The 19078-nt window shown below is 42.0% G+C and overlaps 1 protein-coding gene across 1 annotated transcript in view; it reads right to left on the bottom strand.

Annotated features, from left to right (window-relative positions):
- Positions 1-18435, bottom strand: part of LOC145411186 (polypeptide N-acetylgalactosaminyltransferase 13-like) — a 60541-nt gene extending 42106 nt beyond the window's left edge. Inside the window, exon 1 of the mRNA XM_080281239.1 lies at positions 18265-18435. Coding sequence (XP_080137365.1) covers positions 18265-18272 — 8 coding nt within the window. The 5' untranslated portion in view covers positions 18273-18435. The remainder of the gene's footprint in view (positions 1-18264) is intronic.
- Between the last annotated feature and the right edge of the window lie 643 nt (positions 18436-19078).

The following is a 19078-nucleotide window of genomic DNA, read 5'->3' as shown; positions in this document are numbered from 1 at the left end:
AGAAATTAAGTTCAAATTTATTTGGGATGTCTGTTCCACTGAAAATACCTCCACCGTTCTAATTTTCGTCTAGGAGAATTTCGATGGCTTAAGAGCTTATTTTCGAACGGTATTCCACAGGGAGATTAGCTATTTGAGGGAATGTCAGGTTAGTGGGGATCCCCAGGTCATAGGTCAGGCGCAGGAAGCACCTGGGGATGTCCGTCAGGTGTCTGTGAGGGAGGAGGTGGTAGATAGGAATGTAGTCCAGGTGACGGAAATTAACTCAGCTCCAGTACCAAACAGACGTTCGACCAGTGAGAAGTATAACGAGTTAATAAATATAATATACGGAGGCCAAGATAGATATATTCCTTCAAAACCGTTTAGAACTAACAATTCAGAACCAAGATGGTTAAACAACAGATTAAAATCTCTCATAGGCCAAAGGAAAGGAATATATAGAAAAATAAAACGTGGAGAGGAACACTTACGTAACCGGTACACAATTTTAAATAGAGAAGTAAAGAGGGAGATAAGAAAAGCAAAGAGAAGTTATGAAATTAAGGTTGCAAGTGAATCAAAAGTAAACCCCAAGGGTTTTTATCAAATGTACCGAACGAAAAATAAAGATAGGATAGGACCACTCAGAACAGAATCAGGTGACATTACCAGTGAAGATAAAGAAATGTGCTCCATCCTAAATAATTATTTCATATCAGTATTCACCAAGGAAAATCTAAGCCTGGTCCCTCAAGCAGCAAATATTTACCATGAGAATACGGAAAATATTCTTAGTAAAATAACCATTAGTAAGGAGGACGTATTGAAAGAAATTAACAAGTTAAAACCTCAAAAATCGCCAGGTCCGGACGATATATATGCAAAAATTATAAAAGAAACCAAAGAAGAATTATGTCAGCCACTTTTAACGTTATTTAATGACTCTTTAAGTTCAGGAGAAGTTCCAGAGGCGTGGAAAACCGCAAACGTAGTGCCCATCTTTAAAAAGGGTGATAAATCAGCTGCGTCGAATTATCGTCCGATAAGTCTAACGTCAATAGTAGGAAAAATGTTAGAGTCAATTTTGGCAAATAGGATTAGAGAACACTTAGAAAGATTTAATCTTATAAACGAAAGTCAGCACGGATTCAGGCAAGGACGATCCTGCCTCACAAATTTGTTGTCATTCTACTCGGAGGTCTATGAGGCAGTAGATAGCGATAAAGCTTACGATGTTATTTATCTGGACTTTAGTAAAGCTTTTGATAGAGTCCCACACGAAAGGTTAGTTAGAAAGGTTCGAGCACAGGGTATAGACGGCGATATCTTAAAATGGATAGAATCCTGGCTGAAAGGACGAAAGCAGAGAGTATTAATAAATGGAACTAAGTCGGACTGGGGATTAGTAACTAGCGGTGTACCACAGGGTTCAGTACTCGGTCCCTTATTATTTATCATATATATAAATGATCTAGACTTAGGAGTCAATAGCAGAATCAGCAAATTTGCCGACGATACAAAAATAGGGCGTATCATTAACTCGACTGACGATTGCCATTACTTACAAAAGGCCTCGATACATTGTCCAAATGGTCTAAAACTTGGCAAATGGAATTTAACGTTGAAAAATGTAAAGTACTTAACGTAGGCAAGACCATTGGAGATACTAAATACAGCTTAGATAACAAAGAAATTAGCAAATCGGAATGCGAGAGAGATCTAGGAGTTATGATTAGTAACGACCTTAAACCTAGGCAACAGTGCATTAATGCGAGAAATAAAGCAAATAGGGTCCTAGGATTTATTTCGAGAAGCGTGAGCAATAGATCATCTAAAGTAATACTGAAACTTTATCTAGCATTAGTAAGGCCACATTTAGACTACGCAGTACAATTTTGGTGTCCTTACTATAGAATGGATATTAATTCGTTAGAAAATATACAGAGAAGAATGACTAAAATGATACATGACGTCCGGAACCTGTCATATGAAGACAGATTGAAAAGACTAAGTCTGCATTCGCTAGAGAGGCGTAGAGTAAGGGGAGACTTAATTGAGGTGTTTAAGTGGATGAATGGTATAAATAAGGGAGATATTAGCAAGGTACTTAAAGTGAGCATACAGGATAGAACTAGAAATAATGGTTTCAAACTAGAAAAATTCCGTTTCAGAAAGGAAATCGGTAGAAATTGGTTTGGTAATAGAGTAGTAGACGAATGGAATAAGCTACCTAGTAAAGTAGTTGCTGCCTCTTCCATTGAGAGTTTCAAGCATAGGCTAGATAAGCATATGACAAATAAGGGGTGGATATAGAATAAAGAAAATATTATAACCAATACTAATTCAAAAATAAATTTTCTTTTCAGGTTACACTGTGATAGTCTCTATTCTCCTTTCACACTTTCCTGTAAAATGTCCACGCCAGTTTTTCTATACGGCGTGGTGTTCTTTCTGACTTTTTCCTGCCGGCTTCGGCTGGAGGGTTTGGAGGGCGGGGGAGAGCCTTCTTCTTTGCTATCCATATCTCATTCTAGTAGTTAAGTTACTCTTCTAGGAGCTGCCTAGGATGGGCCAACCGGCCTACTGCAGTTATCCTCTCTTCTTATGTTCTTATGTTCTTATGTACCAAGGAGAAGATGTAAAGCGGTAGTATAGTAGTTTTCTGTCGCTGAGCTACGTGAAATAAGCTGCAAAAGGACGAAAATATAGGCCAAGTTAGATTAAAAGGAGCATAGTTTCGTACGATTTTACTAAGCTGTGTGTAACCAGCCACAAAATTAAAGTTGATAAGGGCTGGTGTGGTATGGGATAAATGTAAACACTGGTGAGGTGATATTTCCGTGACTCTGGGACGTTTTCTGCCGCCTCTTCCGTACCGCTTCATGTTGTATATAAATTTTGATATTCTCTTGTATGCTATTTGTCTTTTAAACACCACTTCGAGGATATTACTTCTATTTCCCTGCAGTCACCATCATTCAATTTCATTTATCTCATGAGAGATATTTGAAATGAAAAGGATTAATGAAGACTACAATTTTAACCCAATAATTTTAATCCAACCAGTTCGACATTGTCTCCTTAACATATATAAAGTCATCTGATGACAGGAAGAATGAAATTAAATGTTAACCTCGTAGCGGAGAGATTAATATCGACACACTTTGGAAAAATACCTCACAAGAAATTATTAAGATGTAATATGCAAAATAAGATGGTAAGGAGGAGGTAGTACCCAGCATCTGCAGCCCATGAGGATACGACCTGCAATTTTTTAAGTGCTATCAACACAAACAGATAGGATTAAATAAATAAACTGTTCTTGTTCCTTGACCCTAGTCTGTCGGGCCGAACAGACCTGTCGACCACAGGTAACCAACTGTTTCTGTGGGGCCGTCCTATTCGTAAATTACAGTACTCATACACTGTGTAGGGATCTGGCACCGCTATGTTGTGGACAGTGCTTCACCCGGGTTGGACCACGGTCCTTTCTCCCTGTGAGGTGTAGAGAAATATAATGTTTGGCTCCCGGGTGGACATTGCAAATGCTTTGCTCCACCCAGGGTGCACAGTGTCACCACGCGTAGGTTTATCGTCAGTAGCAAATAATTATACGGAGGCTGGGCTGTGATGGCCGTCACCCACCACCTTAAGAAAGTCAACAGCACCCCTGCCATTGGCGTCTCTAAGTGAATAAGTAGATAATATAAATAACTAAAATAAATAAATAAATAAATAAGTATATAAAATAGGTTCATTATGTTGCAATTTATGTTAGTTAACCCGTTCAACACGAGGTCCTTCCTTGGGTAAATATAAGCATCTGGTGATAATATTAAACGCAGACGGCCTTGTAACGGAGGGGCTGAAGCAATATCACCCCCTCCACTCGGGCAGCGCTTAAGATACAGCATGATTCACTGGCTGGGGAGTGGCCGGGTGGGGAGGCGAGGGGGGAGAAGAAGTGAGTTGGGAAGGGGGGAGGGGAAGATGGAATAAACTTGGGAGGGAAAGCGGAAGCAGAAGAAGGAAGGGGTTGGGAGGGAGAGGGGGAACAGGGAAGAGGAAAAAGAGGTAGGAGGGAGAACACTGGAGGGAAATATGGTTAGAGACAGGGGAAAAGACTGAGAGAAGGGGGAAGAGGGAATAGGTATGGGGGAAAGATAGGGAAAGGGACTGTAAATGAGGGAGAGGAGGAAGAAGGGTGGAAAGAAGGGGCGAAAGGGAAGGAGAGGAACAAGGAGGAAAAGAAGAAAAAAGCTTGAGGGAAAGAGGTGACGGGGAGAGAAAAGGGGTGGGAGAAAATAAAATTATGGGAGGGGGAAAGGGGAGGGAAAGGGGTAGACGACACACACACACTCACCGGAAGTATACTGAAACACACACACACACACACACACACACACACACACACACACACACACACACACACACACACACACACACACACACACACACACACACAAACGCACAAACACCCACCTACTCCCTAAATGTCATCTGTTCCCATCACACACACACAAACATCAAACAGAAACAAAAGGGGAAAAAAAAAAAAAAAAAACGCGCACTCCAACCCAAAACCGCAGGGGTGTCGAGAAAACAATAGGTAGCGAAACTTCCCCCATTCTGAGTGCTGCGTCGGCTGCAAGATGGTTCGGCTCGTAAACCACACACACACCACGGGACGAAATGGCCAGATGGTGCATAGGACCGCACCCCCTAGGGTCAGGAGACTACTTGCCACCTCTTCCTGACTAGTTTATTTCAGCATACATCACGTTAATAACAATGTGTGTGTTAAAAGACACGGAAAACGTACAAAAGAATAGCGAGCAAAATTCGCGCCAACACGCTTGACACTCGTTACTCGTATTTTACCTTTCTAATAATATCCGGGACAACCCAGTTCTGATGGTCATTTTTTTGTATTTCCAACGATTAAATCCAGTTAGGTATGACACCTACGGTATTGATACTGCGTAATCTTTCCCACAACGTGCGTAGGTCTGCTGAGACAACCTTGATTTGGTGCTCAGTTTGGCACTTCCTGGCTTTTTCTGAGATACACTGGCGAATTTTGGGAACAGACACTTAAGGACACCAATTACTTTTCCGAAATCATTCCACCTCTGTGTGTAGATCCACTGTAGCTTCAAAAGTTTGCTAGGTAACACCGTTTTGGTGTTCAGTATGGCACTTTTTTTTTTTTTTTTTTTTTTTGAGCAAACAATACTTTCTCACTAGTTTTCCAGTGATGTGCGTAGATCCGCCGCAGCTTCAACAGTTTCCGATATAACACAGTTACTGTGCTGTGATGTGCCACCATACTACTAATCAAAATCCGACATGGGATGGGTAGAGCAATGTCAGATTTCTAGAAGCATTGTTCCGTGCGGTTTTTACCATGAAATGGACGTTAACGGTAGCATAATATTGTGAATAAAAGAGTTGAAGTTAAAACAAGGTCGCAAGGTCTCCCCATTTCAAATCTCAAACCCATCGTGGTTATCTGCCTTACGACTATTGTGTACGATACTCATAGCTCTCTGTATTAGTTACGAGTTAGACAGTATCAGTCCCGTTTTATGCTATCATTTGGGAGCGACACTTTAAATGCTTGAAATGACTACCAAAACTATATTGATGTACTTGGTAATGTTACACCGCTCTCAATATACTTACTGACAGGGACATAGTAATAATCGTAGAACATAAATAAATTGCCTGGCCACTGTGTGTGTGTGTGTGTGTGTGTGTTGCCTTCACATAAACAGCCACCGGCCTTGTGGGTTGGGACGAATCTTTGGTCATGCTCTCTTCCACCCGCCAATTTCAAAGTGCCGTTCTTGTATGCATTTGTACCACCACACCGACCATCACCATCACCAGTCATAGTCATCAGAACCACAACTTAGCTCTCACCGTTACCTTCACTACTGCCATCACCACCAATCACAGCCTTGACTAAAACCACTACTACCACGTTAGTCATCATCACCACCACTATAACCGCACAGTTACCACTATCATCACCATTACCGTTGTCATCACTCACAACCACAACTACCGTAACTACCCTCATCATCATCACCAAAACCACAACTATCACCATTGCCACCAGTCACATTCACGTGATGATGATGATGATGATGATGACAATGATGATGATTTCTCCGTGTCTGATTGCAAACTCGTGTCCACCAACTAACCTCGCTTCCTGTCCCCTAATACGACCCCTCTCCCCTATACGACTTCTCCCTCCCATACGTTCCTTTTCCTTCGCTATACGACCCGTCTCCCCCATACGGCCCCTCCCGTCCATACGTTCTTTCTCCTCCCCTCTATACCATCGCTCCTCCCCGCCCCGATAGGTTTTGTGTGGATGGCGTGTTGACTAAACGACCGCCTTTTTTTCTTTTACCACGGTAGGTATAGAGGTAGAGGCCAGGTCATGGGTAACACGTGTAAAATATGTTCAGTGTATTTTACCATTCTTCATATGACATGTAATCATCGCAGTTGATCATTCCTCATGTAAACTATAATCAACGTATTTAATCCCTTGGTGTTTGGATAAATGACGCCAGAAAAAAAAACACACACACACACACAAAAAAAAAAAAACACGATACTTCAGCCAAACTTTGGTGTGTAAAATTCTTGCTCCATGTGGTTTGTAAAAATTTCCCAACTTGACGAGCACCAAAACACTGCCTTCTTCTCAGCAACTGGACCACTTGCGGCTTTTCATACCATTTTGAAATTGTCATGAAAATTGTCTTCCAGTGGTACCACTTTCACACACACACACACACACACACACACACACACACACACACACACACACACACACACACACACACACACACACACAAAAGCGCCAAATACAGCCGGAAAACGCCATAAAATTTCCGCTGCTTTTTCTCAGGCCAGTCATAGTGTATCGTGCCCCACTGAAAGTGTCTTACAAATTGCCCTCAAATGATACCAGTTGTTAAAAAAGCCAAATGTATCTGAAAAAAAAAAAAAAAAAGCATAATAGCCGAGAAAGGCTAAAAATTCAACTTTGCTCTATCGGACGAAAGACGGGGAAGAAAGTATTACAACTAATCTCTTTCCACCAAATTGAATTAGGCTCGTAAACCCCCTCCCTGACACGGCCTCTGATTGGCCCAACCTGTGGCAGTGTTCATAGGCTGGGTTTGGTTTCTGGTATGCAAGGAAATTTACTATCAGTTCCATGCCTTAACCAGCATTTATTTTTGCGGAAAATACAAAGAAAGAGCAGTACAAAGTCTTTCCCTGCCACAATATTTTCCATGCAAAAGTAAATCCTGGTTGCGTGAAGAAATGTATGTATATTTTCGGTCTTTAATCCACGGAGCCAGCTGACACCGAGTAACCAAACCCACAGACCTCCTATGCCAGACACCTGACTCTCATTTCTCACCACACTGAAGGCCTACCTGTGCTTAATGGCAATAATCCATAATTACTGGTGTTTGAGTGAATGGATGTTAGCGAAAAGTATTTGGATATACTGTATATGAAGCGTATAACTGTAACAATATATACAAAGTCCAATGCAAGGACGAATCATCTCCACTAGGGAAGTGTAGGAAATCATAAATTAGAAAAGTCTTCACTCTTTTTGCCGAACCCTCCAAAAGGCTGGACTAATCTACACAGAAACATTTACTTCATATATGTGTTTGTCATCAATTAGGTGGAAGGAGAGAGGGACGACAGTAAGCAGTTAATATAACCCCGCTCAATTCTAAAACCACAATGAGCGAGAGTGAGAGATAGAGACATGCGGCCTGCTGTGGGATGACCAGGGACCGGCAATGAGGATGGGCCTTCTAATGAATGATGCATGTGAAGTCAATGATGTACTGGCTTTGTGTGTGTCAGAGCCTATGCCATCGGTACAAACCCACAAGGCGCGGAAGGATGCAAGCGTAATTATTAAACGACATATACCGAATCCCAGACGCGGTGTTGACGCAGAACGCAAGAGGAACACACAGCCGACCCAGTATCAAGAGTAAGTAAATGGTGTGATGTTTGAGTTGAAAGATGACAATAATGGAAATTAGTGGGAGACGATAATATTCAGAGTAAAAACGCGCGCTATCGAAATTTGCTGAGAGAGAGAGAGAGAGAGAGAGAGAGAGAGATTAACTTACCTCATCAGTCTCACAAGTACACATGGTTGACGATGAGAGACAAGTATAGGAATTTGAGGTTAGATGTGTGGCCGGGTGTTGGAGAGGATTTGGGGGGGGGGGAAGAAAAAATGTGCGATAGAAGAGAGAGAGGGCTGGGAGACAGGAAAGAGAGATGGAAGGAGTGGGAGAGATGGGGAGGATAAGATATGAAACAGGAAGAGGAAGAATTTGCTGGGGGAATAAGGAGAAATACACCCTTTCCTCATTCGTGTTACTGGTTATGGACTTTGGCTGAATCACAAAATATGACTGAAGGTCCTTCCAGTGTCTTTCCACGCCGCAGTGCTGTATCACTCTCTACACCACGACTGTTACATTAGCCACTGTTCTTTTGTGGTCTGTCTGTATACTTGCCATAATACGACATGCTCGTACCGTCCTACTTGCCCTAAACTCATATACTTTTACTGTCCAGCTCTGTGCTCGGTGAATTAGCCATTAAGCTCATTCATTTAATTACACAACAGATCATCTGTGGAACAATCTTGTTTAATAAGTCTTACCCTTTTCCTTCGACCTCTAGTTTTTTTGGCGGAATGTCTTTATACCTCTCGAAATTATCAAATCATTATTATTTATCTTCTTTGAAAGCGAATTCTTTTGTCAGATTTCAGGCTTTCTTTCCTCCATTCAAGCATAGGAATCACACACCAAACCTAAGCCAATAATATTAACACACGGGTATTCACTGGACAATACCACGTAATAGAAACCGAGGCAGGGACACATTACCACATGTTTTCCTGCCTGCAGCACACCTCACGCACTGCCCTCCCTCCTTGTGGCCTGACCTCTGGAGGGCGGGGAGGGTCACGTGGAGGTCGCACACACACACACACACACACACACACACACACACACACACACACACACACACACACACACACACACACACACACACACACACACACACACACACACACACACTAAACCTCCCCTTCCACACCTCTCCACCCTACGTACTTTCCACCTCCATATTTCCCATAAGCATTCACTCTCCTCCACAGAATTTCCACTTATACAACCTCCCTTACTTTTCTTTCCTTTCCCATAGTCTCTTTGAAAATCCACACTTTATACTGCCCATCTTTATCCTCATACTTTTCACCCTCTCCTCCTCCCTACACTGTCCACACCATTCTTCTTATACGCTCTCCACCTCCACACCTCTACCCAAACGCTGTCCATCTCTTCTTCATACTCTTTCTTCATCCACACCCACCCCACACTCCATGCATTATCCACCTTCCTCCCACATAAACACATACATCTCCACTTGCCCACACTTCCATTACGCGCTACCTAATATCCATTTTCATCTATATCCACTCCACTTCTCCACCACACCACACCACACCACACCACACCTCACACACCTTAAGTCTCACGCACACACCACTTCAGTCATACTCCCAAGCCAGTTCATCTTCCACATGTTCAAGTAATAAGACTGGCAATCCCCCACACATCCGCTCCCACAACGGTCAAACGTTCTTCACACCATTTCTCACCACACCGCATAACACCACTCAGCATTATCTCACACAGCTCTCACGCCCACACATATTTTTCCATATTGCACACACACACACACACACACACACACACACACACACACACACACACACACACACACACACACACACAGCCCTATACTCACTCCCTCACCCTATACCTATATCACTTGTTCACACACTCTCACTCCCACACACACACACACCCCTACTCCTACTCCCTCCCTCCTCGCAGTCCCACTCTCCCCCTCATCCACACACCAACGCCTCATGCCAGAAAAGAAAAAGTCAAAAGAGAGCTCTCACCCCTCCACCTTGCGAATCATTGTTGACTCGCGCACAAAAGGTTAAAAAAAAAAAAAAAAATCTTCACAGTTGATATAGCCTGTGTTTTTCCACGCCTCCTGCGAAATTAAAAACTATGAAATTATAATAATGACCGAGAACTTCTTAATATTGAGAATTACGAATACTGGCAGGCACGATTGCAAGATTATTGAACCTGTAGAAAAATATAAGGATAACTGATAACTACAAAATTGCAAGTAGTTTCAGCAGATTAGCAAGTGAAGATTGCAAAAATATGAAGCGTTACTGGAAATGAGGGAAGCCAATGAGCAATCTTGGTGCAAACAGGCTCGTATGAAGAAAAAAACTGCTGTAATGTCTAAAAAGAACCAAGAATTCCCCACTGTTACCGTGTATTTTAGAACATTAGAGGATGAAGGTTACTTGTTAAAGCGAGAACATAAAACTGCAGCCTCATTCCTCCCCTGCCTCAGCATCTGGAATCTCATGACGTCTTTATCTACTTATTTTATCTCATGATTTTTTTTTTTTCGCTTGAGGGAGGCTTTGTGAACTGTAGGGGTTAGATATTGCCCTCACCTTCCCATTCTCTGCAATAGGACTTCCTAAACTGAACAGTGTCTGGAAGGAAGAAGAAATTTTAACTCTTTGGGTTATAGAGGTTAAAAATTGATTCTAGCCAGTATTAAAAGGGGGACATAAAACTACATCCTCAAGTCTTTCCCGGCTGAATCCCTTGACTATAACCTCCAAATGACTTACTTATTACGACCCCCAAATTTGATTCAGCCTGGGAGGGCCCCTTAGTTTGTGAAGGAGTCAATGTAGAAGACAGTGAACTGGAATGTGCTTCAGAATACGTATACCAAGGCAAGTAGTTCATGCAAACCCACCCGATGATTATATGAAGCGAAGAACAGGAATGGGATGGAGGGCTTTTGGTAAAATAAATAACTGTATGGAGGTTGAGAAAATGCAGTTACGCACTCAGCGTCATTCCTGATTTAACGTACTGATCAGAAACGTGGAGTTTAACAAAATACTTGGAGGGTAAATTTAGGAGTGCTCTGGGAGGAATGAAAAGGATCATGTTAGGCGTCACAGGGAAAGATAAAAAGGAGAGCTTCACAGATAAGAAAACGTGTGAAAGTAGAGGACATACAGCATTAAAAAGCAAAAATGGAAGTGGGCAGGTCACGTCCTTCGCAGAACACACAACATATGGACAACCACGATAACGGAGTGGCAACCAGAGATGGGGTGAGAGGAAGAAGCAAATAGACAACAAGATGGCGAGATGACATTGGGAGAACCGCTAGGACTGGATGGAACAGGCTAACAGTAAAATAGTTATGGCTGAAAAAAGATAGGGGATGCTTTTGCCCTGCAGTGATCTGGCTCGGACTAGTGATGGTGAAGGCGTTGGTGATGGGGATTGTGACGATGATGATAATAGCGATGACGATGATGATGATATGTAACCTTCTAGTTTGAAATGTCAGTCCGAAGCAGAATCATCGGCCTTCATGAAAAAAAGTCCTCGGCTTAAAAACGTACAAACTTATGCCAAAAACATAAAAGAGAGGACATAAACCTGCCTCCCAGAATTTTCTGTCCAACCCGCGTGACTGGCCCGAGATGACTTTCACTTCCCCAGTCACATCGCTCGGCTGCCACTGTTTCATCCTTGGGGTTCAGCAGCATCCTCACCGCACAAAAAGTCTGGCTTGAAGGGCAGTGTTCTCCTTAGCTTATATCTCTTAACAACCCATCGTCAGCGATTTATTTTGCGTGTTGCACTATTCTCGTTGGCAGTGGTCTCGTTGGCTTCTACCATCGCCAGAGACTTTTTGCGTATTACACTTTATTATAATGGGCAGTATTCTCGCTGGCTTGTACTCCTTTACACCCCTTCGTCAGCGATTTATTTTTACCCTTCATTTTTTTTAGTACACTTTATTATCCTGAACAGTAGTCTCGTTACTTGTTACTCCTAACGCCTAATCGATAATGATTTAGTTTACGTTTTGCGCTTTCTCGTTGGCTGTTTCTTAAAATCTGGTCGTCAGCGATTTATTTTTAGCTTCACCTTATTATCCTACTGTATGCTATCGGTACAAGTTACGTCGATACAGGATACAGTCCTTTGTACACACTCTAAAGTCTATGACCATTCAGATACTAAACATGAGTAAAATAAACACTAGAATATACCCGCACTATCGCTTACATATCCATAATCATACATATCTTCCTGCACGTACACAAAACCAAAATTAAATTCCCCATCCTCCACGGTCATTGCAGACTCAAGCAACTGTGACTGTATAAATCACAACGGCGAAGTGCAACCAGTCTGGCTTTTTAAAGGGATATTTGTGCTGGCCGAGTGTGAAGATTTGATTATTTGTTGGTAAAAGCCGAGTTAAGGTTAACGACCGCACACCGGGTCCTTCGGTGGATAACCACGATATGGGATTAAAACTTTTAACCCCCTCTGTGTCTTGGAGTCATAACACTTCTTTCATGTCGATTTGTTTTGCATATTATAAATTTTTCTAGTTGGTTAAATATAAATATATATACATATATAAGATAGCTAAATATCTTTAATTTCGATAAGGTTTGCATCAGTAAATTCCAAGTGAATATTGACCTGTAATGTGCTGACTAATTCGCTAAGGAACAGGTGCTCTGAAGCCGTCTACGAGGACATGTCGCTTAAAATATACTTTCTGTCTATCTCTTTGTTTATTTATTACCTTTTTGCCGTCGGTGATGTCTCATTCAGCCACTCCACCAGTTTAATATTTTCAGCCTTAGGATATCATCTCTATTTCATTCTTCCTCTGCCTGACTAATTTAAGCAACTTCGCATAAACCTTTCGAACACCAGGGCCTTGTTTCATCCCTTTAAAACCAAGGTGCCCTCAAGCTGAATTAATGCACTGGAAGGAAGAAATAACATGAACACAAGAACAGGTCACTATTTTCACCATATCTGGCATTCCAGAAGGGGCCGCCAGCCACCGCATCAGATTCTCATGCGTTGCTACATATTCCGTTGTGTTTTGGATCTGTCCTCAGCAGCGTTGGTTTGCCCTTGTTCAGTAGGCTAGCTTTCCTCATTAACCCCTTCAGTTTGGTAACATGACAATGATTTATTCTCCCTTCCTCCACACAGTTATATTCAGCTCTGGGGAGGCCTACTGTCATGGAGGGCTGTAGTATGGAGTTTATAGTTTACCTCTCCAGTTTACGGTTAACCTCTCCAGTTCATGGCTAACCTCTCCAGCTCCAAATGTCTCTAAATCTAAATCCACTTGACTGGATGTAGTGGGAATTTAAAAATTGCGTCATCGGACTGAAGAGGTTGATTTTTTTTTTTATCCTGTAGTCATTCGTTGGCTGAACACAAAATAATCGTAAGAGATGTTCTGGCACAAAACACTACTACTGTTATTGCTACTATTACTATTGCTACTACTAATGCATTCTCTTGTAAACCTGATAAATGGACTGCATTTGATCCGGGTCAGAGAGAGAGAGAGAGAGAGAGAGAGAGAGAGAGAGAGTAAAAAGCCAGAGAGGGGAAGGGTAGAGGGAATGGAGGGTGGGTGACAGTGTGGGAGGGTGAGGGCAAAGGTGAGGCAGGGAAAGGGGAGAGGGGGCAAGAACAAAGGGTAGGGGAAAGAAAAAGAGAAAAGTAAAATAGCACTGACTAATATTTATGGCTATTGAGTGCACGAGTATTATTATGGCAGATTTCTTGAGTTAAGGTGGAGTGGGGAAGGCTTTGCGACTATCACCTGCTTTCCAGTTAGTGTATGGAACAACAAACACAGACGAACAATGAAAGACAAAGAAAATAGCACAAAGATATGAATCGAGAGAGAGAGAGAGAGAGAGAGAGAGAGAGAAACCAGGGACTATAATATGTAAAAGGAAGACAGGAAATACGAAAAGACAGCTGAGAGGAGGAAACAGGGTGGAGGTCAGAAGAGGATGGAAGATGTTAAAGGTCGCCACCCCAACAACGACATAACGGGGATCTTACGTGACAATACCTGTGCTTAGAACCGATGTCACTGAGCACTTGTATGTGGTAAAGAAGGAAGCATTATACACTCTTCCCCTCACCCGACAACCTCGAAGCTGGTGTGACACAGCGACTGACAAAAATAGCTCATTCTAGTTTTTATACCTGCGATTACTGGCACTTGCAGGTGATGAGAAATGGAGAGTAAGATAGTTGGGATACAAGTGTTTCTTTCACCTGACGACTTTTTATTCTAGTGTGACTGACATTAAAGTATGTGATCTACTTTCGAGGCGCGTGAGGATTAACATTTTATTTATATTTATTTCTTTTTTTTTTTACGGAACACCATGCAATAAGCATAATTAGTCCTCATGCCGTTGTTTATTTATGATTGTAATTCAAAATTTGCGGGTGTCAAAGTGATATTTCTTTAATCATAAGCATACTAACTTTAATTTAGTGTTACAGCCATACAATTTATCCATACCATTTACTTTTGAGACTGTTGTTGACAATTCGCATGTGATGAGCAAGGAGAGCTTTGTTTGTGATGACATTTTACTCCCACCACAACCTTGACTCTGGCGTGACTGATAGCAAGGCATTACAGCAGTGTATGTCTGAGCACTGGAAGGTAATAAGTATGGAGGGACTCGACTCGTATCTGCGGGTTGCATTTCTCACCACCTTTTGACCTTCACCACTTTCACCTGGAAAAAGAAATACATACTGGCAGATAGATCAGGTGTGATGAGTCGACTCTGTGTCTGCACTGTTCTTGACTTTATACAGGGGACTTATTCGCTCCTGTGTCGAGTACAACTCTCGTGTGGGGAGGTTCTCCACATACAGCTCCTCTCAACAATGTTGAGTCTTTGGCTTTTCGTCTCATTAACTCTCCTCCTCTTACTCTTTCCCCTCAACCTCTGTCTCTTTGCTGCACTGTTGCATCTTTATCTCTTTTCTATCGCTGCTACAATGGTCGCTGCCCCTCTGAACTTTCTGCTTGCACCCCTCCACCACTACAGCGGGCGCGTAACACCCGTCTAGCTACAAACTCTCATCCCTTTTCTGTCCAGCTCTCTAATGCAAAAGTTAACAGTTACTCCCAGTCCTTCATGTATGCAACAGGTCAACTCTGGAACTGTCTTCCTCTGTCTGTATTTCCTACTGCTTATGATCTCCATTCAGTCTTTCAAACGCAGTGTGTTCAGGCATCTCGAAATGAACGGATCTTGAATTTGTCTATTATATATATATATATATATATATATATATATATATATATATATATATATATATATATATATCGGAGGAAACAATTCACGTGCTCATGGCATTTGGTTCCTTCTTCCTCGCATTGAATATCTATATATATATATATATATATATATATATATATATATATATATATATATATATCTATATGTATATAGATATATATAAATGTAGATAGATATATATAGGTAGATCGACAGATGGATAGATAGACTGAATATAGATGGATAGATAGATAGACAAACAGATAGACAGATAGGCAGACAGATATATACATGCATAACGTTTCAAGTCTCTCAGGAGATGCACTGTGTAGGTCGAAACGTTAGAGAACAGTGATAGCAGTAGTTGTAGCCCCAGGTTCATCTGAAACATGGACCCGGTCGACTACAGGCTGAGACTGTCCCTCTCCTGCTGTCCACCATCCTCCTTTGGGGGGATAGGGAGGAAGTTTAGGGACGTTTGTATAACCGGGCAGTGGACCCAGCCAGTTATATCGGCGCCACCACGTGAAGGTGTCTCTCTGCAGCACTAAATGTTAGAGAAAAGGAAGTCAAGCTCTACCTTTTGTATCTTTATCACTTTGTATCCCTATCATTTGTATCTTTGTCACTTGTCTACATGAAAGAACCCAAGAATCTACACTCAGCTACCCTTGGCCTTGCTACATATGCGGTTCTTAGTTATGATGTGGAATTTGTCTTAAGTATATTTGTGAATCAGAGTGAGAGATGATGCTGTATATTCTGAACGTGGCTCGAATGCCCATGAGGGATGATGCTGTATATACTGAATGTGGCTCGACTGCCCATCCCTACGGTAAATTACCACGTTTACCTTGTACCCTACCTCCCCCCCCCCCTCACACACACACACACACACACACACACACACACACACACACACACACACACACACACACACACACACACACTTCTGATATCTCTGTTTGCATCCTCCTACCCAGTTGCGGTGGGCACGCAGCACCCGTCCATTAACACAGTCTCACCCTCTTTTCCGTCGTTTTCTAAGGTACTCCCAGTCTTTTATGTACGCAACTGATGAGCTCTGAAACTGTCTTCCTCAGTCTCACTCTCCTTCTACCTACGACTTTCAGCCTGTTAAACGCAGTGTGTCTAGCTATAGCAAAATGAACTGAGCGTAAATTTGCATGTCTGATTTTGCTTATATGTCTTCGGGAGGGACACTCTTAGCTGTCTTTTAGCACTTAATTTTTTCCACATTGCGTTAAAAAGTTACATTCACTCACATCACCCTCACACACATATAGATAGATAGATAGATAGATAGGCAGACAGACAGACAGACAGATAGATAAATAGACAGATAGACAGATATAAAGAAAAAGTTGGAATAGGTGAAACTTGCAGGTAATATAACTGATCCAGGAGAGAGGAATTCGCTGACAGACCTTGGCCCCTTCAACTCTTCCTCTCTCACTCACTACGGCAACTTTCACTGCGACGGGAACGGGTTGGTTGCGTGAGTTGTGTGGGGGATGGGGAGATTGGGTGTCTTCTTCCCACACACACACGCATCCACTCAAATTTTGCACTCAAATATGCACGAAACTGCAGTCGCATATGTGTTCAGTTAAATATGGATATGAGGAGGTACTGGTTGCGTTGAGTGCGAGACGAGGGTGCGAGCGTTGTCTCTAAGAGTAACACAATCGCCTACTACCTGCAAGAATACACTACAAAATACCCCATGGAATATAAGGACTCAATACTATTATATAAACTCAAATCCTCCAAGCTGCATCCTGTCCCAGTCTGATACTGATCTCGCGTCCTTTCACCATCACTTCCCTCTCTGCCAACCACCCCTGCCAGTAACTAAGAATTATCAGGCAAAACGAAACATAGAGGTACATCGCTCATCTCCAGGTAGAAACATTTATTTATCAATTTCTATGTTACGGGCCACGCATACCCACTGACGTAATTATTCAAACAATGCACTGTGCTCTCGCGGGGAATACTCACACAGTCTTACTTAACAAACGTCTAAAGTCAAATTGCTATACTTTTTTTTGTACTGCCCATTATAACGAACTACAACAACAACTACTACTACTACTACCACTAATGACAATAATATATGCAAATTGTAAAATAAACACTCAAAACGTATGACACATCTATGAAAGCATTAGAAAAAAAAGAAAAACACTTTCCCTTTCTAGCATAATATGAAGAGATACATTCACTTGGAAACTTCATTTTAGAATTATTTACCAACCACCCTCTAATGACAACTCGTAAACAAACACGGCCTCTTTCAACTCTAGCCCAAAATGTACAAACACAAAGCCAGGAAATTATATTAAAAAAAAAAAAAAAAAGGAAAAAGGAGAAATAGAAAAATCAGGCCTGCACATATACTTGTCTTTCCTTAGTTCCCTACAGTAAGAAAAAATGTATATAGAACATTACCCGTTTGTTTTCCAACTCAAATGCTTCAAAAAAAAAAAAAAAAAAAAAAGCCGCAACAATCATTAATAAAAGGAGATGCAGAAGTCATTGCCACACACCACCACGCTCGTCTCGGATTCTAATAACAGATTATAAACAAAAGAATGCCTCGCTCGTTTTCCAGCCCAAGTTGTACAAAAATGCACCTGTTCAAAAAGTCACGTAAAATGAAAGAAAAAAAATCCCTCATATCACCCACTCTCGTCTAGGATTTTTCTACTAATAACAAACCGTTAACAAAACAATATCCCTTTACGTTTTCCAACCCTCCAACCTAGCAAAGAGAGAAAAAAGAAAAAAGAAAGAAAAAATCAGTCTCGCACACCATCCACACGCGTCTCCGTCTCTCTCTTGTCCTTGCTTCCGGCCTTGTCCAGCCACCTGTACCGCTGCATCGTAAGCCTCACCTGAGCATGTCTGGATGGCAAAGAATCCAACTGTCACCGAAACCTCCACATGATCCCACAACACCACCTCTCGATGTCTCACGAACTTCACGAGAAACTCCGCGATAACACGGGAGACTCCAAGCGACCGACGACGGGACGATGGGTTGTCACACCTATGTCACTCACACCTGCCCCGACTATCTTCTCCCGCTGTGAAAGGTGTACTGGTTGGGAGAGGCAGAGGCTTGTTGTGTTGGCGGGAGGAACACCTACCTTACCTCACCGCCTCCCTCAGCAGTTGCCATCGTCAAGAAGTGCATTTTAATTGAGGGTTTTCGGAATTTTTGTCCCGTCTTTCTATCTCGCACCTCAGTCCCACTTTGGTTTTATATTTGTGTATAGGTATGAGTGTTGGAATTATTGAGGCCTCCCAGTAGAAATGAAAATTTGTTGTATATCTGGAACTATCTAGGCGATTCATTCAACAGGTGATCAGAGAAAACGGGATACCTAGCTATCTCACCTGTCGGTTAACGGGAAAACGTTACAAGGGGAACTGCTTTAAATTGCTCGTACGTCTCACCTGCTCTATCGTCGTATTTTATTTGTACAGATGTCATTTACCTGCTTTGCTCATCCGGATACTGCAAGGAACATTATCACACTATTCTCCCATTTTAGACCCGTGTTTCATCTATTCCCGATTTACATTCACTTGCCACTTTCCATTCCTGCATAGCCTTCAGCGACACCGTTCCCCACCTTTACATAAAAGCAAGGATCATTTGTAGATAAACCCCTTTTAAACACCAACCGTCTCGGACTAAAAAAG

The sequence above is a fragment of the Coenobita brevimanus genome, chromosome 88 (genome assembly GCF_032717465.1).
Source record: "Coenobita brevimanus isolate Jiangsu-jjx chromosome 88, ASM3271746v2, whole genome shotgun sequence".
Taxonomy (NCBI): domain Eukaryota; kingdom Metazoa; phylum Arthropoda; class Malacostraca; order Decapoda; family Coenobitidae; genus Coenobita; species Coenobita brevimanus.
The sequence above is the reverse complement of the archived record's forward strand: the minus strand, read 5'-3'. Positions and strand labels throughout refer to the sequence as shown.